The 24,300-nt window shown below is 42.8% G+C and overlaps 1 protein-coding gene across 1 annotated transcript; it reads left to right on the forward strand.

The window, feature by feature from the left end:
- Positions 1–24,300, forward strand: LOC126259686 (uncharacterized). Its single transcript, XM_049956644.1, has 2 exons — positions 1–106; positions 21,838–24,300. Exons 1-2 carry the CDS (start codon positions 86–88, stop codon positions 22,192–22,194), a joined length of 378 nt encoding a protein of 125 aa, XP_049812601.1. The 5' UTR covers positions 1–85; the 3' UTR covers positions 22,195–24,300.

A 24,300-nucleotide genomic window follows, 5' to 3' on the forward strand; every position in this document is an offset into this window, starting at 1 on the left:
CCCTGAGGTGTACAGTCGCTCGCCAAGTCTTAAATACCGCTAATCTCGCCTGTCGCTACACAGTCTGCATCAAGGCGGTAACAGAATGGCATCTCTGGTGTTTCTGGTAAGTACTGTCCGATGATGGATTTTCAACGTCTTCTAAATTCTCTCTCATATACAAATTCTGTAAAAGTCTCCTTGACTTTATATTGACCTGGTTTCATTTCTTCCGTTCCGTCGTCAGCCTCCTTTCAGATCTCTCATTCTTGATAGGATCCGTGGTACACTACAAAAGAGTCTGCTGGGTAAGGTAGTCCCACACCATTTATGGAATTAGTAATGCGTGCTTCGAAAACGGAAAAGCACCGTCTGCGGGAGACAAGTCTGTCACGGTTTCAGCTTCGACTTCCGGGGATGAAACCGTTAATGCATTATATCTTATTCATTTTAGGTCTCTCACAGTCTCTTCTCGACCGCTTCGGCTGATTCCCTTGAAAACCTCTTGGTGGATTTTTGCCATCTTTGTCCATTCGAATCGGTGATCCGTAAGAAATCGCTTCGTTGTCGACGAAGCTTGAAAACATAATTAACTTCATTGTTTCGCTTCATGGGTCTATTCATGGTGGAAACTGGACCATCGTGGATTTCGCGCTCTTGAAACTAAGTGTTCTTGTCTCTTTGCTACAAAATTCCTCATATCTGCGATTAGTATCATCTTTGATCTGTGCGTTTTTGTGTTTGCCGCTGTCTGTGGTGAAATTCTGAGCACAGAATTTTCCTATATGTGCAAATGTCTCTAAAAGCCACGACCTACTCGTAGATGTCTGTAACAAATACCAGCGATCGGTAATATAGGACACAGCTCCAATACCTACTTCCATACTATTACGCTACCGTGTAAAGTTGTAGGTAAAGTTAAAACAGGTTCAAGTCTTGGGGGTTTGACTGAAGAAAAATTGCAACATAAAGTGTTCAAATTTGAAGTGGACTAATTACAAGAGAAAATTTCCTTGTTTCTTTACATAAGTGAGCCAGTCAAGCCACAAACAGAAACGTACGTCTCAATGCAAATGTTGATCAGAAAGAGTCTGTAAATGATGTGTTGTCCCTCGATTTGGGGCAACGAAACACAATGCCTACGGTATTGCGTTGAAAACTTAAACTGTGTTCTCCGAATTCTACGTCGATACTGTGTATCGAAATCAAAGTGCGTTTAATTGCACTGCAACGTGTTCCAGTAAATTAATTAGCTCTCCACGGATATGTAGCTTTAGCGTTGCTCGAATCCAAGAGTAAATTACTCTACCGAACGCCTTCATTTAGGAAACAATTTGGGAAAGCACATAACGTTTCCAACATATACGTACAAAGGTTTACGTATAAAACACATGTCGAGTATTACTGTTGCACACAGTGTGTACCATCCAGGGAACATTAACATTATTGTAACACGTTTATGATTTCAGGAGTAGGTGTGAGATTTACTTACACAGCGAATTCTTAGCTTGAATAGCATCTCTAACGATAATACACAAACTCTCAATTGCGAATGTTGAATATCACTTACCCACCAATACGTTATAACATAACGGGGCAGCTTTAAAACAATACACTAACAGTTAGCTCATTCGAATCATTGCAGTATCTTCACTGGATAGCATCTCGAACAATAATACACATACTTGCGGATGTGGGATATTACTTACCCACCAATACGTTATAACATAACGGGGCAACTTTAAAACAATACACTAACAATTAGCTCATCCGAATCATTGCAGTATCTTCTGTTGAATTGTTTTGATTCTAATTACACATTACACTTTTGCAAAAAAATTAATTTCTATATTGATTGGTGCTTAAATTTCAGCTGCGAGAAGTTATTAAATGAGAATCCGAAAATGTATAACAATTGTTAAGAGTTATCTTAAAAATGCTTCTTCATCTCACTTTGTCATATACTTCGCACGTACACTCGGGTGTTACAGTTACGTTAATGTCTTTCAGTGTAGTATTGTTTGTGTCTGGAGCTGACGCTTCGAAAATGTTATTACCGTTGTTAGTACCACATAACAGGAATATCTGTGAAGTGAGCATTGAGATGCACAAAACAGAAAATTTGCCACAAACGTATATCTCCAAAGTCACACCACTATGGTGCGTCGTGGGGTTTACTCGGAAGTGTCTTGCATTTTTTGAATGTTACTAGTATAGGAACATTCCCTACAAAATCACGGTTAATTTTGTACACGCAATTCGTAGGCATTTTAGCAGTTAGCATCCTATAGCTAGAATGAACTTACCTTAAAGCTTTAAAGAGATAAACGCAAGGGTATTTCACCTGTCTGCGACCAGTTACAGCTCAGAGAGCGCTATTTACTTTTCTTATAGGAAAAAGAGATATTCTTCACCGTTTTATACATTTTAACTGCACTTTATCGGATATCTTAGTGTCTCTTGTAATGTAATATGTTATGGTGGCAATATACACTCCTGGAAATTGAAATAAGAACACCGTGAATTCATTGTCCCAGGAAGGGGAAACTTTATTGACACATTCCTGGGGTCAGATACATCACATGATCACACTGACAGAACCACAGGCACATAGACACAGGCAACAGAGCATGCACAATGTCGGCACTAGTACAGTGTATATCCACCTTTCGCAGCAATGCAGGCTGCTATTCTCCCATGGAGACGATCGTAGAGATGCTGGATGTAGTCCTGTGGAACGGCTTGCCATGCCATTTCCACTTGGCGCCTCAGTTGGACCAGCGTTCGTGCTGGACGTGCAGACCGCTTGAGACGACGCTTCATCCAGTCCCAAACATGCTCAATGGGGGACAGATCCGGAGATCTTGCTGGCCAGGGTAGTTGACTTACACCTTCTAGAGCACGTTGGGTGGCACGGGATACATGCGGACGTGCATTGTCCTGTTGGAACAGCAAGTTCCCTTGCCGGTCTAGGAATGGTAGAACGATGGGTTCGATGACGGTTTGGATGTACCGTGCACTATTCAGTGTCCCCTCGACGATCACCAGTGGTGTACGGCCAGTGTAGGAGATCGCTCCCCACACCATGATGCCGGGTGTTGGCCCTGTGTGTCTCGGTCGTATGCAGTCCTGATTGTGGCGCTCACCTGCACGGCGCCAAACACGCATACGACCATCATTGGCACCAAGGCAGAAGCGACTCTCATCGCTGAAGACGACACGTCTCCATTCGTCCCTCCATTCACGCCTGTCGCGACACCACTGGAGGCGGGCTGCACGATGTTGGGGCGCGAGCGGAAGACGGCCTAACGGTGTGCGGGACCGTAGCCCAGCTTCATGGAGACGGTTGCGAATGGTCCTCGCCGATACCCCAGGAGCAACAGTGTCCCTAATTTGCTGGGAAGTGGCGGTGCGGTCCCCTACGGCACTGCGTAGGATCCTACGGTCTTGGCGTGCATCCGTGCGTCGCTGCGGTCCGGTCCCAGGTCGACGGGCACGTGCACCTTCCGCCGACCACTGGCGACAACATCGATGTACTGTGGAGACCTCACGCCCCACGTGTTGAGCAATTCGGCGGTACGTCCACCCGGCCTCCCGCATGCCCACTATACGCCCTCGCTCAAAGTCCGTCAACTGCACATATGGTTCACGTCCACGCTGTCGCGGCATGCTACCAGTGTTAAAGACTGCGATGGAGCTCCGTATGCCACGGCAAACTGGCTGACACTGACGGCGGCGGTGCACAAATGCTGCGCAGCTAGTGCCATTCGACGGCCAACACCGCGGTTCCTGGTGTGTCCGCTGTGCCGTGCGTGTGATCATTGCTCGTACAGCCCTCTCGCAGTGTCCGGAGCAAGTATGGTGGGTCTGACACACCGGTGTCAATGTGTTCTTTTTTCCATTTCCAGGAGTGTAGAATGGCTCTTGTAACACCTCGAAGCGAAAGCTTCTCGAATACTTTGAATTTGTGGCTACAACAAGAGGCTTTCGCTATTTATCGTACTTTGAAATATTTTTCTGGACGAGATTCTGCTATTGTTTCTTCCTAGTACAATCTTTTTAATCTATGTTCACCGTTAGGGAAACAAAAACATAGATAGCCCACAACCATTATGCAAGTAATAGGTAATTGCAATGAAGTTTCCTATTTTGATTATTTTACTTTAAACTTCATAGCTTGGATATCTGTACGATTCGGAGGATATAACTCAAAATGCCATATATAAATCTCATCCGCAGTTGGAAAACTCTCGCATTGCGTATGCACTCAACAAAATTTTTGCCAAAAATCTCGCACACAATGGAATTTATCTAGCATTTTTATCATAAATGTAAGGTTACGAAGGCACAAAAATTATCTCTACGGTATTAACTCCATATCATATCGTGTCTCGATATTTTACTCATATGATGATCGTAATCCTATACCAAGGAATGTTCGATACGAGTCGTCGACTTTGACCAGTGACAGGAAACATGCGTCAAAGATTATAAAAAGTATGACGACTATAACGTGATGTTATTGACAATTTTTCCAGATGGGTTAAGGTACAGATAAATTTATCACCGCAACCAAGTTTTCCTCCTTTGGCGTATTTCGATTTGTCATGCGTAGCAACAACCGTTATGCACCATTGCTGTTAAATGTAAATACATGTGTAAAATTGTTGAAGGTTCGATCTTAGAGTGAAATTCGAAGAAACAGTGTTATTTTGAGTCATGAACAATTTCATCTTGATGTTGGTGTCATACACAGTAACTTATGCTCACTCAGCAGTCCGTACATCTCAATGAGAGACTCTGGCACGTTATTTAGTGTAGAATGGTGTGCCACGCTGTACTACTAGTCACAATGCCACATTGGGCGACTTGCGCACCGGTCATGAGGATAACACAACACCCAGTCCACGAGCGGAAAAAAATCTCTAACCTGGCCGGGAATCGAACCCGGGCCCACTTGCATCGGAGGCAAGCACGTTTCCACCGAGCTAAGCAGGCGGGCACACTATTGCAACTTATGTAAATTAATCGTGTATTTTTATCTGTAATACCTGTCTGATTAGTATTAATAACAAAATCCTTGTCGTATTTTGGTACGAAGACTCCCCTATGTATTCGGAAATTTGCTGCTGCATCATGTAGTTGCTGCAGTGAAGCGCTTTCCCTCGTGGATACATATCTGGTGATTTTTCTCTGACGAATCCGGTTTCTTCGTTTGAAGAGTACGGCCCATGTGTCAGAAGCTTTAAAATTTAAATCAGGATATTGGCTAGCAGCAGCGAGAGCCCACTGATGCAGATTTCTCGTCGTCACTTTCTGATTACATTCTCGAGTTTCTATGAAAAAAATCATAAGGTCCACGAACCAACTTTTTAAGCTGTTCGTGCCGTATTCCACCTTGTTTTATATGTTATTCCAATGTTTTCAAACTTTTCATGCTTTTGAGGGTGAAGTTCCCTTTGTACGAAGAATGGCCAAACTCTCTCCTGGATGCCCTATCGCTACACTGACGACCACTAATTTTGTAATATCGCGGAAAAATGTTCGCCGTCCATTTGCGACTGCTTCTGTATGGAATTGTAATTCTCTGATGAAGATGAAGAGACTTCTTCAGTCTCATCAAACACCCTTTTCATTGACGTATTCGTGGGCAGTTGGTCCGTCTTGTACCACGAGTTTTTTCTCCGGTATAGTTTTGAAAACTCTGTAAAATAGTTCTTTTCCCATTTCCATGTGTTCGTGTGTTATTAATGCAGAAGGTTTCGAAACGATGAGATTGTTTTGGAGCAGGAGCTGTTCACTGTACACAAGTGCCCTTTTTAATCATACTGTTGAAACTTCGCTGTAAAGCGATTCGACCTCACAATCAGGTTCACGTACTCTTGTTGTCGATGTAGAGATCACATCAATACATTTACGTAAAATCAGACATCTTGGAACGTTGACAGGTAACTGACTCGGGACTAACATTCGAATGAAGCATTCCTCGTGTTTGTAAACGCTGTTCCCTTTCTCCCTCAACCAACCGAAAGTTGTTTGTGCACATGCAGCTGTTTCTGGTGGATCAAAACTAACTGCAGGGTTAACGGGAAAATGGGTTCATGCGTTGAGTTGTACCATACCTATACCCATGAAGGAAAATGGGCTCATGGTGTATTGAGACCTACGTGCAGGAATACAATAATAATGATAAACTACTTCCAAGATGTTATAGAAAAAGAATTTTAAGGTGAAGATTATATTAACAATAAATGAGTCCTTAGATACTGATAATTTGTACAATCATAATAAACCTACTATTAGAATTATGAAGGGAAAAAACATTAAAAAGAGAAAAAAAGCAGCAGAGGGATTGGATCCAGAGTCCTCTAGCTTACGAAACCCAGTCGTTACTCTGTTGGCTACGGACTCCATGTCTGCTAGCGACCGCACAGGAATTGAACGTAAATAAAAGCGAAGGAGCTACTCTCACTCGTTTTAGAGAAATGTGGTTTGAAAGTTTCACGCTTGCGTGTCTGCTAGCGACCGCACACCTGCATGCGTAAAACTTTCAAACTACATTTCTCTAAAACGAGTGAGAGTTGCTCCTTCGTTTCTACATGTGTTGAAGTCCTAGCCGTGACCCACACACCTTATCAACATGAATCAAATCGCTGAGGGCAAGTACGTACCGTCCATTGTCAGCGTTGCCACTCGACGCGCACTCTGTAATCTCCGATTTCAGCACATCGTGGAGGAGATAACGGTTCCAAGCGTTACCCAGCTGGTAGCCGCTGTCACGGTTCATCAGATTTTCCGTATGCTTATCTCCATTGTTTCTTTAATGCAATTTTGATGTTCAGTGCAGCGTTCTTCTTCGGCGTGCTAGGTCACATCTCCATTAATTGCAACATCTGGTTCACTATGAATTTAGAAAATGATGATTGTCTGCCTTAACTGGATGTTTTGATTAGACATAACAACGATGCCTCTCTGGGACATTCAGTTTATTGTAAGTCTACACATGGACTTGTATTTACAATCGTCGAATTGTCATCACCCGTCCAAACTGTCAGTGAGCTTAAAAAACTTCAATATGGAGGGTGCACACACAGTGTTAGAGGCAGAGAGCTTGCGTGAAGACAGCTTCCTTGGATAATGTATACTCTATTCGGTAACTTAAAGAGGGCATTATTAAAACCAGGAACAAGGAATTGACTAAAGAGGAGGGCACGCCAGCAAATTTCTTAGCTTTTCTTCCCTATGTCTTAAATATCTCTTTTGAAATAGCAACAACCTTTGTGATTCTCAGGTGATAGTGTTTTTCACCCACTAATTAAGATTACCGTCCTGCTAGTATTAGTGAAGGACCGATTGTTATTCTGGATGGCTGGATTTCACAAAGTACCTTGTCAATGAAGTATAGCTTTCACTATAGGTAATGCTTGACATCTAACATGTAGGTCTTAGCAAACTGTAATGGCAACACTTCTGTTACATTTGTGCAAGGTAGTTGCGTTATTGATCTTTATGCATTTCATACTGGATAGTAGCCAAGCACAATACGAAATAACCATCAGGTGTTAGCGTTTATCAGTTATAGCCAGAAATAATACTACCTCTGAGCACAACGCACAAGCTTTTATGCACATCGTCTCTGGAATGCAAAACCCATCCACAAAACACTGTGACTATTAGTACAGCGTGGCACACCATTGTACACTAAATAATGTGCCACAGTCTCTCATTGGGATGTACTGACTATTACGTGAGCATAAGTTACGGCGCATGACACCAACATCGAGATGAAATTGTTCACGAATTTCACTCTAAGATCGAACCTTCAACAATTTTACACATGTATTTACATTTAACAATAATGGTGCATAGCGGTTGTTGCTACGCATGACAAATCGAAATACACCAAAGGGGGAAAAGTTGGTTGCGGAGACAAAGTTATCTATCTATACCTTAACCCATTTGGAAAAATTGCCAGCAACATCACGTTATAGTCGCCATACTTTTTATGATCTTTGTCGCATGTTTACTGTCGCTGGTCAAAGTCGACGACTCGTATCGAACATTCCTTCGTATAGGATTACCATCATCAGATGAGTAAAATATCGAGACACGATATGATATGACAGATACTTTGTTGAATGTATACGCAATGTGAGAATTTTCCACCTACGGATGAGATTTATATAAGACATTTTGAGTTATTTCCTCCGAATCTTACATATACCCAAGCTATTAGGTTTAAAGTAAAATAATGAAATAAGACTTTTACTTGGCGGCCGAACTTCCCCGAACGGGGGGCCAACGATGCCATACGCTCAGTACTATTTGTATTGACCACACAAAGCTAATTTGTTACTGTTTGTTCTAGGGTACCAATCAGTCAGCTTATGACAGAACTCTAGTCGAACGCGGAACAAAGGTGGATCTTGTGCTGCGAAAGGATGTGCATAAGGTGACACATTCGTACACTGCACAATATGTTGTCACCTTACTTGGAAAATGACTACCAACGGTCTTCGTTTGCTTGCAAGATACCACAGCCTCATTTGGACAAATAATGTGAAAATCAGATGAAGATTACGTACACAAATACAAAAACGTTATGATAACGTCTTCAAAGTCCGGCAAACTCACAACAGCACTATGCAGGAAATTTAATTGACGTCTTGAAGCCATAAGTGAGAGAGGAACAGTTTTTTTTCTCCTTAATGCGTAGGAGGGGCAAACGAAACTGGTTTTGTACGACTAAAATTTTTCGGCATGGAGAGGGCCTGCCAAAGTGCAGTATTAAAATAATTCCTCCAAAAAGTACATTGTTGATGCAGCCCTGCGCCTTTTACATACAGGGGAAAATACATATAAATCGACTGTAAAATTGCTTGTACATCGTCGAATACAATAGAGAGATAACTTCAAGAGAAGACTGCACAAAATTCGTACATCACCAGTTATCTGCATCAGTATTCGGTGATATGATAAGATAGGTGTGCTACGCCGCGAAATTCTGTGATACCCGTGCTTTGCAGCAAAAAAATTTAAAAAACCACGCTCATGGAAAAATTCGGCGTTCATTTCGTGTGATGTATGCCACAATAATTGTTGCTTTACATTTTTCTATGATAAGTATCATCCTTATTCGTGTAGTGTTCATACGTGTCACAAATGTAGGTGCAATAATGTCAATTAAAAATACTATAATGATCTGATTCCGATGACCTTACAAAATTAAATATTTCATGTTCTTCAGGACAAACATTGTACAAATAATAACTGAATCATTAATACTGATATTTTGGACAGTCATCATATCTCTGTTGTTAGAGTTACGTGGGAGTAATAATAATAAAAAGCACCGGCAGTGACACTCAAAGCAGGTACCTTGCCCTCATAACACGTAATCAGCTGTCTACGGACACCGTGTCTGCTAGCGACCACGCGTTAGTATATACGCAGGTCTAAAAGAAGGAAACTCGATTTTCTCTAAAACGGCTGCACCTATGGTCCCCTTGTTGGTACTGCTGAGTTCCGCTGTTCCACCAGCGGGGGCGCTGCCGCCGGGAAGTATGGTCCGTTTGGAAACACGACTTTGACGAATGCAAGGAATAGTCACAGCGCGCTGTAGATGGGTGAGCGGATGACGTCTTGCATCATTCACCTGAGAATGAGTGACGGGTGCCCTATCGAAATATCGTGGAACGGAGACGACGAAAAATGCCTGCAGGCTTGGAATTTCTTCGAAGTATTCTGCTTTTAGAACAAGATGTAGGTAAACTTCCGTTTCCTGCGTTTTATCCGTGACAGTATATTCCAGTCAACAATGTGACAAACCTTTTTTATATCTACCAATGCTATGAACGTAGTTTTTAATCTCTTCCACCTGTCTTCCAAGATAATTCGTCGAGTTTGTATTGCCTCCCATGTTGGTGAATTTCTCCAAAACCGAAATTGATTTCCTCAAAGAGGCTATAATTATGTATAATAAAGAGTCAGCCTGAGTTATCTAAGGGCGCTTACGTTCACTTTATTACAGCATATTGTTTTGGAGCCAGGACCCGGTATTTTTTGCGCAATTCTCTTCTAAATTGACTGCTATAAACGTTAATCACCCATTTTTTACAAACCTGCCTATCTGTTACCCCTATACATAGCAGAATATGAAGAAATTCGGGTAATTTTCTGTTGTTTTCCAGTTCTCCAATTCTTACTTTTTTAATTTTCGGGACTCATTTAGAGCATGGAATTATTTCCAGCATACAACCTCATCTTCAAATCAACACTTTGTTCTTGGATCGATTGTTTATCCTTTGAGATATGACCCTGTGTATTTTCAAGTGCTGAATCCATGTAGCGAGAAGTTGTGGGTAGACTTTACACGTGCTTAATTCAAGGCATTTCATACACTGGAAAAACCGGGTAGTGCTAGAACAAACCTTAACTTTTCATTGTCAAAAGAAGATTAAGATACACAAGGTGATTATAACTAAAGTTAAACTTTCAAACTGCTGTAGAAATAACACCACTAGTCAGAATGACGTCAAATTGCAAAGGAATATTATCGGAAAAGGGGAGGGGGAGGGGGGGGGCAGGGAACGTATGGCAGAAGAAAAAAAATAGTTTCAAAATGTAGCAATAGATGGCGCTGTAAACAACATAATTTAATAGTAGTCGACTACAAATGACAAATGAATCATACAACAATGCCTAAGGTGTACGTTTGACGTTAAACAAACTGTAATAATCAGTGTGCATGGGTGTACAGGTGTGATACTGTTACGTAATCGCATCCATCACGGCAAGGTCGTATCACATCGGTTGGAAAAAATCGGTTCCACAACTGATCGAAGTGTTTCTCTGGTGCCGGCCGAAGTGGTCGTGCGGTTCTAGGCGCTGCAGTCTGGAACCGCGAGACCGCTACGGTCGCAGGTTCGAATCCTGTCTCGGGCATGGATGTGTGTGATGTCCTTAGGTTAGTTAGGTTTAACTAGTTCTAAGTTCTAGGGGACTAATGACCTGAGAAGTTGAGTCCCATAGTGCTCAGAGCCATTTTTGTTTCTCTGGTCACGTTCAGAATGTATTCCACAAAGCGAGCCTTCAGCAGCTATGTTTGCAATCGGAACACTGAACACAACATCTTTCAGATAGTCCCACGGCCAGAAGTCACACGGATTAAGATAAGGTGATCGGGACGGTCAGGCTGTAGGGAATTGGCAGCTGATAATTCTAGCATAATGGCCTTCAGCAGCTGCTCAACTGGATTTGCAATGTGCGGAGGTGCGCCATCTTGCATAAAAATAATCCCATCCACATATCCACGCTGTTGGAGAGCTGGAATGATGTGGTTGCGCAAAAGACACTCGTAGCACTTACCGGTGTTGGTACAGGTAACAGGACCGGACGCACTTGTCTCTTCGAAAAAATATGGCCCTATGATAAATGATGCCGTAAACCCGCACCACACAGTGACCTTTTCAGGATGAAGTGGCACTGGTTGATTTGCGTGTTGATTTTTCGTTGCATTACTCGATAATTTTGTGTATTGACATATCCTGTCAGATGGAAGTGGGCTTCGTCTTTCCACAAAATCTTCCACGGCCAATCATTGTCCATTTCCATGCAGGCAAGAAATCCTAAAGCAAAGATCTCTCTTTATGGCAGGTCAATAGGAAGCAACTTGTGCACAAGGGTAATTTTGAATGGATACAAAGAAGGATGTTTCGTAGCATTTTACGGACCGTGCTCACGGGCATTTCCAATGTTCGGGCAATTCTCCGTGCACTACATGTTTGCACACCACTACTCGTCTCCTCCTGCATTGCTGTGGCCACTGCTTCTGCTAACGTTTTATCAATTCGTTTCCTCCCTCTACCAGATTGCATACCAAAAGAACCCGTCTTTTCGAATTTGCGAGCCATTTTCTCCAGACCCACGGAAGTCATCGGACCAACGTCTTTTTTTCAAACCCTTCAGTGTCCGGCACTTCTGCAGAGCGACGTGAGCACAGTCATCATTCTTGTAACACAGCTTTGCAAGCAGAGCGCGATCCTGCATTGAGCCAGTCACGGCGAACGTCGCAGACGCGAAACGGGGAAAAGCCGTGTACCCGGGGTGTTTACACCAATTTCAATGGGTCGTGTGCGTGACAGGTGTTTTCATTTACGTATTCTGACACATACAGTGCCATCTACTTATCAATTCTCCCACTATTTTTTTCTTCTGCCATAAATTTTCCCCCTTCGCCCATAATATTCCGTTACAATTTGACGTCATTCTGATCAGTGTTGTTATTTCTACAGCGTTTTGAAAGTGTAACTTTAATTATAATCACCCTGTATACCCGGCCGTTGTGGCCCCTTACAATAGGCCGGCCCGAGTGGCCGAGCGGTTCTAGGCGCTACAGTCTGGAGCCGGGCGACCGCTACGGTCGCAGGTTCGAATCCTGCCTCGGACATGGATGTGTGTGATGTCCTTAGGTTAGTTAGTTTTAAGGAGTTCTAAGTCTAGGGGACTGATGACCTCAGATGTTAAGTCCCATAGTGCTTAGAGCCATTTGAATCACCCTGTATATGTTATGTCTCTTCTTAGGCTAGTAATTTAAGTGATCATGTGCCTCAACAGAAAGTGGTGAAGTTTTAATCGCGATTGCCTTCCCTCAATTGATTTAGACGTCATGCACATGAGAAGGTAATGAATAGGAAAAATTGTATTGATAGCTAAATACGAGAGGCGTTCAGTAATTAATGTTACACATTTTTTCTAGGCCAGTTGCGGTTAAACGAATACGGAATCTACTGTGGGAAATCGTGGAATACTCCCGCTTGAGCCCCTGTAGTTTCGTGAAGTTCTGATAAGTGATAGCCTTCAAAGTGGTCTCTTTAGCGGAGGTGCGTTCCAAGCAGAGAGCTGTCATTAAGTTTCTCCTGGCAGAAAACCGGAGCATCGCAGATATTCATAGGCGCTAGCAGAATGTCTACGGAGTCCTATCAGTGGAAAAAAGCACGATGAGTCGTTGAGCGAGGCGTCTGTCATCATCGAAACATGTTCGCACAAACCCTTCCGATGTCCCTTGAGCTGTCCGATTGCACACATCTGTGCAATGTTTGAACGTGTGGACACTCTCATTTGGTGTGATCGGCGGATCACAGTCAAACAACTCGCCGCACAACTGGACGTCTCTGTGGGTAGTGCTGACACACTCGTCCACCAGTTGGGGTACTCAAATGGGTGCGTCCGCTGGGTTCCTTGATGCGTAACGGAAGACAAAACGAGCAACGAAGGAGTCTCTGTGCGGAATTACCTGCGCATTGATCGGGACAATTTGTTTTTAGAACATCGTCACAGACGATGAAACATTGATTCGTCACTTCGAATCGGAAACAAAACGGCAATTCACAGTGTGGCACCACACCACCCCTCTTCCGAAGAGAAAGTTCAGAGCCGCACCCTAAGCCGGCAAAGTCATGCCGACGGTCTTCTCGAAGTCTGAAGCGGTGATTCTGACTGATGTCCTCCCACATGGTGGAATGATCAGCTCTCAGATTGACTGTCCTGCCCTCAGAAAACTGAAGTCACGACTAGCGCGCAGAGTGGTCGCTCGGTCTGAGGCATCATGTCACGGATTGCACCGCTCCTCCCGCCGGAGGTTCGAGTCCTCCCTCGGGCATGGGTTAGTTTAAGTAGTGTGCAAGTCTAGGGACCTATGACTTCAGCAGTTTGGTCCCTTAGGAATTCACAGATATCCGAACAGTTTTTTTTTTTTTAATTCACAACTTCAGCGTGTTTGTCGCCACAAAATTGCAAACAAACTTCTCCTTCTATAAGACATTGTAAGGCCTCACACAAGTTTTGCGCACCCGAGAGGAGCTCACGAACTTCATTGGACTGATCGTCCTCATCCGCTTCACAGCTCAGATCTGACATCTTCCTATTTCCAGCTCTTTGGCCCGATGAAGTATGCACCCCGCAGGAAGCAGGAGGTTGGTGATGGAGAAATTACTGATGAAGGAAGACACTGGCTCTCGACCAGTAGTATGCGGACATACACCCTCCCAGTTAGGTGGCGCAAGGTCATAGCATTGAAAGGAGATTACGTTGAAAAATGAGGTTTTTATAGCCAAAGGAGTGGAGAATAGTGTGGTTATTGGAATCCTGAAGAAAACCAACCTTCTTTGAGGAAAAATGATATGTTGCACTACTTATTGAACACCCCTCGTACATTATCTGATCAAAACTCTCCGGACACCTGCTAGTAGACATTAACATGGGGGGGTCCACTCTTCACCTTTTGGATCACTTGAATTCTGCTGGGGACAGCTTCCGTGAGTTTTCTGAAGGACTATAGAGGAATGGCAGCCCATTCTTCCTCAAAAGCTGAAATCAGTGAATGTAGTGATGCTGGACACAGGGTCTCATCCCTGACGTGTTCCACTGAACTGAAGTTTGGACTCTGGGCAGACTAATCCATTTCAAAATGTTATTGTCCACAAACCATTGCCTCACACACCATGCTTTATGGCAGGGGGCATCGTAATGCTGACACGAGCAATCATCGTCTCCGAACTGTTTCTCTGCAGTAGGCAGTGTACAATGCTGTTAAATGCATTTATAACCTTCCACATTTAGTGTTTTCTTAAGCCCAATAACAGAGAACACTGTTACCGTAACACCACGTCCTCTTTACATCAAAACTATCGCTACGCATGATGACAGGTAAAGTTTCTAGGCACTCGCTAAAGTCAAACCCATCTGGTGAGCCGCATTGGGCAGCCGCACGGTCGAAGGCGCCTTGCCACGGTTCGCGCGGCTCTCCCCATCGAAGGTTCGAGTCCTCCCTCGGGCATGGGTGTGAGTGTGCGTGTGTTGTCCTTAGCGTAAGTTAGTTGAAGTTAGATTAAGTAGTGTGTAAGCCTAGGGACCGATGACCTCAGCTTGTTGGCCCAATAGGAACTTACCACAAATTTCCAAATTCCTTCTGTTGGTTTCTCACTGACTACAACGTAATTCATCATTCCAAATTACATGTTTCCAGGCGTCCGCTCTTTACTTCACCTCAAGCGCTGCTTAGTACTGACTGTAGAAATGTGTGGCTTATGAGGAGCCGCTCGAACATTGTACCCCATTGATTTTTATTCCTTAGACGGTCGTTATGCTAGTTGGACTACTGGTAATACAGTGGAACTCGTGAGTGACTCCTTCCGCTAATTTCTTGCGATTTTTTGCAAACTGTCTCCGCAGTTTTCCAATGTCTCTCCGACGGTACGTGAGATCTGCCAAAAACAGTTCCGGTTCCTGCGATACTTACGTTGTCGTTAGGGCTATTTCAAGGATACCGTCACTGATATATTTAAGCATTCTAAGAAAAACAGTTTCACAGATGCTAATTAAATTGTGCAACGGCCTTGCCGCAGTGGATTCACCGGTTCCCGTGGGATCACCGAAGTTAAGCGCTGTTGGGCGTGGCCGGCACTTGGATGGGTGAACATCCAGCCGCAGTGCGCTGTTGTGATTTTACGGGGTGCACTCAGCCTCGTGATGCCAATTCAGGAGCTACTCGATCGGGATAGCGGTGTGCTGACGCCACGCCCCTCCTATCCGCATCCTCCTCTGAGAATGACACGGCGGTCGGATGGTCCCGGTAGGCCACTCGTGGCCTGAAGACGGAGTGCTTTTAATTAAATTGTAGATTGTGAGTGTTCTGCAAAATGTGTTGTGAATAGTTTGTACTAAAGAAGTGGTAAGTAAAAACGTAGTGCCTGATGCTTCAGTTTTACTGCATGACCAGGGGAAGTATAATAAGTGACAAACTTTTCTTCCCTCCGTCATTTTGCGGAGGATTTCAGTGAGAAAATGTTTCGTAAAGGCTTAAACAAATCTGTAATGTTTATTTGGTTCAAATGGTTCAAATGGCTCTGAGCACTATGGGACTTAACATCTGAGGTCATCAGTCCCCTAGAACGTAGAACTACTTAAATCTAACTAACCTAAGGACATCACACACATCCATGACCAAGGCAGGATTCAAACCCACGACCGGAACGGTCGCGCGTTTTCAGACTGAAGCGCCTAGAACCGCTCGACCACAGCGGCCGGCTGTTTGTTTGGAATCACTACCTGCTCTTATTCTCAAATACTCGAAGAAAAATTTCTTGGTAGCTGGGCGCGATTAGTTACGCTGCCTCAAATCATATACTTTGTTTCTGGCTGAAATATTTGTCTTTGTGGGTTAAACTTTTAGCGTGAGAGTGTACCTCTTAATGGCTAGATTATGAAAGCATTTTAAATTTTTAAATTTAGTCCGTAACAATATGAAAAGTTGAAAATCAATTTTTTGTTGCCCCTAGAAGCCGTTAGAGAGGCAACCATTTTTTAGGACTGGGCGTTATGCACCAGATAAGCCACTTTGATTTTGCAACCTAGCTTTTCTACGTAACAGTTAGCAGGTGTTCTACCTCTCTTGACACCATTAACACACAATTTGACGGTAAGATTAGTTTCAATACATCAGATGTCTTGGATATACTTAGCTTCGAGTAATAAGTCTTAGGCGAAAGGCGAACAGTTATTTTGTTCGGGCACAATTAATCAACGTACTGTGTTTCCTTTCGCCGCTTCACAAAACATTTCCCGTGTATTAACGAAATATCACGTTCAGTTTTACAAGCACCAAATATCACATTATTTATGGATTTAAAAATGTACTTGATATGGAGATAGAACGAAGATTGCGTAGTTCAATGCAAAACAAATGATGTTAAAGGTTTTTCAAAACTAACTGCAACAAGTTGTTTGCTGGTTGCAATTATTTTTGAAAACACATATTCATCGTAGTCGCATGTTCCACATCAATAACGGATAAATGTTTTAAATGCGTTAAACATCTGGAGGTGCACACAGCTCGTAACACAAAGATCCGAGGCGTACAACGTATCATGTCGGAACTAAAAACTGTTAACTGACACTAACATAGTCGACACCCGCCCGTTGTTCGTTAGGAACAGGAAGAAAATAAGGCAGTAACAAGAAAAATAATAAAGATAATTCTCTAGGAGGAGTATGTCAACTGGACTAACGAATCATATCCCACGTGATCTTTTTCCACACGTACATCATACCTATCAGACGGATAATGAGAAAGAAAAATTTCGAAATAGATTGTTGTGTAATTTTGTTTGTGTCTCTTCAGGAGATCGTCAAGTTATTAGTGATATGATATACCATTAGCAGCTTAGCCCAGTACACATTATATCTATTAGCTGTGTTGCAATGAACGATAAGAGATTTTGATTTGCAGTCCTACAGAACTACACTTTGTATCACGTTTATGTATAAAGCTATATGGAAAAATCTTCCTCGTATACCATTTCTTGCGCGTACGTTACCTTTCAGCCAGCCCCACTAGTCATACAAGAAACGTCCATTCTACATCGACGATAATGGGAAGTGTTGTATCGTGAAGCACCGGTCCGATATTTGTCAAACTTTGTGTAGCCGTTAATAACATAAGGGATATTAAATAATTAAACTGTAATTACAATCTGAACTGATCTCCTTCATAAACATCAGTATGGCTTGTATTCTTTGTGCCACTGATGGAGAGAGTCTCCTAATGTCATCTTCAGAAATTTCTTACCACGCATGGAACACGTGTTGTCAGAAGACGAAGGCTGCTCGACGGAGGCCGGTATGAAAATAAACGTTTCACGATCATGTGCCAGACAAGCTCCCTAGGTGAAAGAGGGGTTACCAAGGACGTCAGACGAGGATCCGTACATTCCTTGGATTTTGGTTCGATCAGCAGAGTCGGGTTTTGCATTATCTTACGGCAATATGCTATTTGGCACTCTGGTAGTGAAAATTGTGACCACGAGGGTTACAGTTCTCGGAACATGCCTGCAAGCTTTCAGTCTCAACTAAATAATTACGAAATCAGTACTGTTGTCATATCAGATACTTCTCAGCACCATGACTGCAGGAGATTCAGAGGTAGCGGTCTGGAGAATCATTGTTCTGTGAGGCGCTATGTCGTCAGCGGACACACTGGCGTTAAGGCGACGACCTCCGACCTTAAACTAAAGCGAGGTTCATCGCGAAACACCACCCAATTGGATCTGGCACTACGCCATTTAAATCTCTGTTGCCTGTGGGATGATGTCAGCGGCAAACGATGTATCGCAGCTTGAGGTCTTAACCCAGCATGCATTGATTTGATGGCAATGGTTCGTCATGACAACCTCCCCGTTTTCACCTCTTCTAAAATTTCAGCTGTTCTCATCTATGTACTCGTCAGAGACAATCAGACAATCCTATCGTCACATAGATCTCCTGGACGGATCTATGCCTACTTCTCTCGTCACACTATTATCCTGAACAAATTTCGTTACCACTCGCTCTTGAGGCAAGGAACTACAGCCAATTTTGCACGGTCTGTCGGGATTATGCTTATATGTCACACATGTCACTCATGTCAACGTTTAGACCTTGGACAATTGGTCATCTGAACAGCACGCAGTCGTTTCGAATAACAAAACTTCATATATAGATACGCTGATTTGTTATCTCATCAGTCAGACTCACAGTATCATTATAAGTAGCAGAAGGTACGCTGTTCACACACACTAATGTAAAGAAATTTCTACAGAACCCAACAATGTAGAAAATATGGTAATATCACCAAATAACATAAACTGCTTTTAGGTCCAGTTTCCTTGCAATAGTTATTACTTAAACCACGTTTGCATTTCACAGAACTGAATAAAAGAACCCACTGCTGGTAACATAAAGATGCTGCAACATATCTTGGTTTTAAGAACAAGTGTTTGCGTAACAGGAGGACCTGAATTCCAGTAACTTAGTCTGCAATCATGGCTATGGCTTGTGGTTCAAAGCCAAATGATGATTAAAGTTTCTCACTATTTTACTGTTATCTTTTCCTTTCCTTTTAAAAAGATCATCTGAGGATTACGCGGTACGAAGTCAAGACTGGTTATAACAGCATTTTTGAGAAATGACGCTCCAAAATACGAGGCGTGTTTTTTAAGTAAGTACCGTTTTGAAATTAAAAAAAAGACCTGCTAAGATATCTCAATAATTTTATTTTTACATGAAAGCCTGTACCTTAATCTACGCAATGACGCCATTCCAGTCTGATTCTTCCTTGTTTACGTTGTGTATTGAGTGTTTAAGATGCCTCTGACAATCGTTGAGTCCCACCGACTGTGAAGTACGGGCTGTTATAAGATTTCTTAGTGCTAAAGGCCTAAAAGCGATCGATATTCATCATGAGATCTGCGCAGTTTACGAAGAAAACACTATGAGTGATTGAATGGTAAGAAAGTGGGTGAGAGCATTTAAAGATGACCGCACAAATGTGCATGATGACCAACGGAGTGGGCGCCCTTCGGTCATTAATGAAAATTTGGTGCAGGAAGTGGACAATAAGATGAGAGAAATGTGCACAAAACCAAACGTTTAGACAGTGCATTGACTTTCCTTGAGTGGCACCACAACGACAGTGATGATTTCTTAAACCAAATTGCTACGAGCGATGAAACATGGGTGGACTACGTCACACCAGAATCAAAGCAACAGTCCATGGAAGTTTAGCAAGGACATCGTTTTGCTGCAAGACAATGCCCGTCCTCATGTGGCGAATAAGACCAAAGATCTCATCACATCTTTCCGATGGAAAACTCTAGATCATTCTCCGTACAGGCCCGATCTTGCGCCCAGTGACTGCCATCTGTTCCTGCACTTGAAGAAACACCTGGGCGGTCAGCGTCTTCAAGATGATGACGAAGTCAAAACAGTGGTGATGCAGTGGTTAACAAGTCAGGCGGAAGACTTCTATGGGGAGGGTATTCAAAAACTGGCACAACTTTATGAAAAGTGCCCCCTTATTGACGGAAATTATGTAGAAAAGTAGATTAAGGTACAGGTTTTCATGTAAAAATAAAATTATTGACATATCTTAGCACGTCTTTTCTTAATTTCAAAACGGTACTTACTTAAAAAAATACGCCTCGTACAAATAAAAATAAATTACATTTTCTTCATGCCTAACTATTTTTAATCTTCCGGCGATCATGTCGTTTCTCCTATATCAGAATCTTCTTTAGCTGTATAATCGAGTATCTTCATGTTGAGTCACAGTGCTGAAGCACCGGTAATGTAGGAGAGGAAAGAAAAAAAAAAGTAAGAAAGGTCAACTTAAGGGATGGAGTTTGTTTCATTATTTTTTTCTTCCGTTCAATGTCGTCAGTTTCCTGATTCATTGGATAATGTGACCGTTCAATGTTATTCAATACGATCACTACGACACCCCTCGATCGAAGTTAACCCTCGTAGCTTCACTCACCTTCATACATGGCAGTGGACGTTTGAAAATTTGTGACGCTAGCTCAATGGTCGTCAACTGATTTAAATGTTATTCCCGGCTGACTCTTAATTCAATTACTGCCACGGGGGTGAGGAGAAAGAACACGTTCTGGTGATACCAGCATTATTCGTATTTAGATGTTCAATTAATGAATAGTTTTCAATGTTCCAGCGATTCTTTTCTAACTCTATGTTGATGTACCGACAAGTACCATTTTCGCAGATAAACATGCAAGTACGTAATTGATGTTCAGTTTCTCAATACAGTTCGTCGCACTCACGCATTATACATCCGCTGTAAGAACAATTTCATGTATTTACATTTTTGGTGTCCCACAATATTGGTTGGCTAAATATTATGACGATACGTTGCATACAAATTCCACAGGTATTCGTTATCATGTAGTCAAGACTACGTAATGAAGCCAAAATCGTGGATAAAATTGAAATGTAGTTTGTTTATCATCACTTTTCTTCTCGCTAACTAAATATGAAATATGAATCGGGATGGGGGGTGATGATCCTATCGTTCTTTCCAGTATTAAAATGGTCGATATCGTGTTCTGAATAACGCATGTCATATAATGTCCAAATATCGACACTACCCAGGCTATCGATTCGGCACTTAAATGTCTATTCTTCGCTCTCGAATTGTTCGATGTCATTGTCTCTTACACGCAGGGTTCAATTTAACGGTGTATGCACTGTTTTTAGTATTTTAGGTCCCCGTTAATTAATATCTGGTTGTTAATAAGCGGAATATTTTTATGCTGGCGCGTTATTTGTATCAGTTACCCCCGCAACCGTCCAAGGATAAGATTCTCTTAATGTTCCGCGCACACGCGTTTCACAATTTTAAAAAATGCGGAATTACGTAAACTATAGCCTTCCGTTGCGTACAACTTTCGTGGGTTCCACAACCATAATAGTTTCCAAAGAGTATTTTTACCAGCTAACACAAAGTTCGAATTATGTTGTCGGAATAATTTTCAATTCACCCGACAATAAACGCCCGACAATAAACGCCTCTGATCACTTCGTCACACGTAATGTATTATAAACGTGCTTGAAGAGTCTTTAAATAATCTCCTTAACGAATTTCGCAATCGCGTACCACTTTTTCATCGACTACCGCGATCGCGATAACTGAAGGTAGAGAGCTCAATAATGTGTTACATGTGCTTTTATATGTATTAAAAAACAAACGCGCCCCCATATCTTTCTGTCCCGCTTGGTCTTTGCTAATTTGCTTTTTATTACTTTTCGTTATATTGCTTCTTAGTAATACTGTGCAGTTATTAAAGTTTCGTATTACTTTCCCCTTTTCAATTCTTCCCCGATTTTAATAGATATGATGCTAATTGACACGCCTGCCCGCAAAGTACCGTTATAAAAAGAAATACGTTTCTTTCCTTGTTCCATTTGGTTGTGTTGATCTTCGTTAGGCTAAGAAGTACAGAATCTAATAACAACTTTTCTGTTTGCCAGATGCTCGCTGCATTCCTCAGCAACACTGCTGCCGCTCCGGCCCAGAATACACCAGCCACAACGAACGCAACACTTGGAACAGATGTCTCACCGAGTGCAGAACCACAGACCAGCGGACCTGACCAGCACGCTGTAAACGGAGAGGAAGACGACGCCTATTATTACACCTACGACGGCGATGACACGGACGCAGCGGCACCTACCGGCGTGGAAGACGAGTACGCGGCCGGCGGCGACGACATGGATGCCGCGGCGTCCATGGCCTTCCGGCCGCTGTTCCGCTACCGGGCGCAGCAGCGGAACCGCCGGCGGATGCGCGCCGAGCGCCGCTACCGCAGCAGAAGAAACCACTGGTGATGCGCCGCGTTACGACCCAGCCAACAGCAGTGGCTATTGGCGAGCCGTGCCGTCAGCGAAGACGTCCAGGAACCAGCGCACACGAGGTCGCTGTATTGTACCCGCACCACTCCACATTTGTCAGTATCTATTCCTCGAGTTCCTTTCTTGCCAGTACAGGGCTTTCACATAGTTACAGATTTAAAGTACCTCCGGGGGATTCAGATGCCGATTACTCGAAACCTACAAGACACAATAAAACATACACGTTTAACTGGATACAACATCGCTAAAAGTCTTGATTCGTGATACGAACTACAGAGCAGTCGTAAAGCGCACCACTAGGAAGCAGACGTGTCAGAAGATGAAGACCAGTGGACCCGAAACTTTTTTGCCCAAGAGTAAATGCTGACATCGTGGCGCTTCACCTCGGGGCGCATATGTAACGAGGTAGTTATTAATTGGTACCCTAGATAAATTAATGTGTTATGAACCTCCAATGGACAATTTACGGAAGGGCGCGATAATCTGGCCGCTCATCTCCAAAGTACTAACCGTTAAAAATCGCCACAATTCGGAACACTTCGTGTGACTTGGTCTCTGTTCCAGATTTCTGCCGTCATAGCGGCTCTTAAGTTTTAACACTATAATTACCGGACGAAGTATTGCTGTTTTGTCTGTGTGAGCGGATGATTAACGGGTTAATAACAGTAATTGAACTTATACGTATTTAAATGCATTATGCAATATGTGGCACGATCACAAATGTTTGCTACATGTTTTGAATGTCCGTTTTCTGCTACCCATTGTATTGTAAGACAAAATCCTTAATTTAATTCCACATTCCTTGCTACAAACTTATACCGTATTTGTTGAGGACCGTCTGTAACGTACAGTCATGACATATTACTTTCATATTGATCAGAACGAATCGTGCACACACGTGAGTTGTCAGTAATGGAAGAGAAACAGAACATTCCCTCTCGCACGTCATGCAACTCCGGAGGAACGAAGCTACTTACCCTTCAGCCCCTATGGTAAGGGCTCAGCTTAGCCGAATTCATCAGCGTCAACTTAAATGAAACATCTCTTAAAACTTATCGTCTCTGTATGCAGTTTTATTTGTTACTAACGAGGAAAACTATACTCTTATGAAGGTCTTAACGTTAGTTCATGTTCCTGAATTCAGATGTTAATTGCTATATGCATACGAGTATTTTATAAAACACGACTGGGAACCGCGGGCCGCACAAATACTTGACTGTGGCCGCAGTTTGATGACCACTGATGTAGACAAATCTGCTGCTTCGTAACGTCGCATTGACTTAGCTCGCTCCTGCAGGTAGGCAGACTAGTGAACAGACCTCCAAAGCGGGCTGCTGGCGTTGTGCCTTCCCAGACAGCAGCGATTGTGACTTCAGTGAATTGCACGTACGTGCTCTTCCGCCTGTTTTTACGTTTTACGAGTCACAAACAATGCTCATACTGAACATCTCCAACGTTACTTAAAAGCTTGGAGAGATCCTCCATCCACTGATACGTCTGTTTTGTGTATGTATTGTAGTATTCGTCCAGTCGTCCTCTGAAACCCCGTAGGCGTCGTGAATATCCCTGCATTTACAGATGCATGGTCCCTTTGTCTCAAATGAAGTGGTGTGATCACGATACGCACGCTATAAATACTTTGAAATCCATCCTCACCGCTTTTTCTTACTGCTGCGTTATGAATAATGCTGCATGATAACCACCAAACAACGCTAGAAGAGTTCTTCTATGTATCGCCTAAGACTAGTGAACTTCTTCTTGAAGGCAAGTCTATGAAATTGAAGACGAAAGGGCAAATTGGCCAATAGTACCACCACCGCATTGCGACTTAATAACAACTGTCATTAGTAATTTAGTACATGCTTCGGCAAAACTTTTGTATTGATTTATTTTATAATGAACCTACTTTTATATTGTGCGATATACTCACTGCTGAAGAAGTTACAGTAATTTGAAGAACTGAAAGCAACTTTGAGTGTAACTGATTTAAAAAAAGTGTTGGTTGTATACGACACCACTGCATTGTAACTTAGTTATAATAATTTATATTCTTCGACAGACCATTTGTAACGATTTTGTTGA

This window comes from Schistocerca nitens, chromosome 5, assembly GCF_023898315.1.
Source record: "Schistocerca nitens isolate TAMUIC-IGC-003100 chromosome 5, iqSchNite1.1, whole genome shotgun sequence".
Classification (NCBI taxonomy): Eukaryota; Metazoa; Arthropoda; class Insecta; order Orthoptera; family Acrididae; genus Schistocerca; species Schistocerca nitens.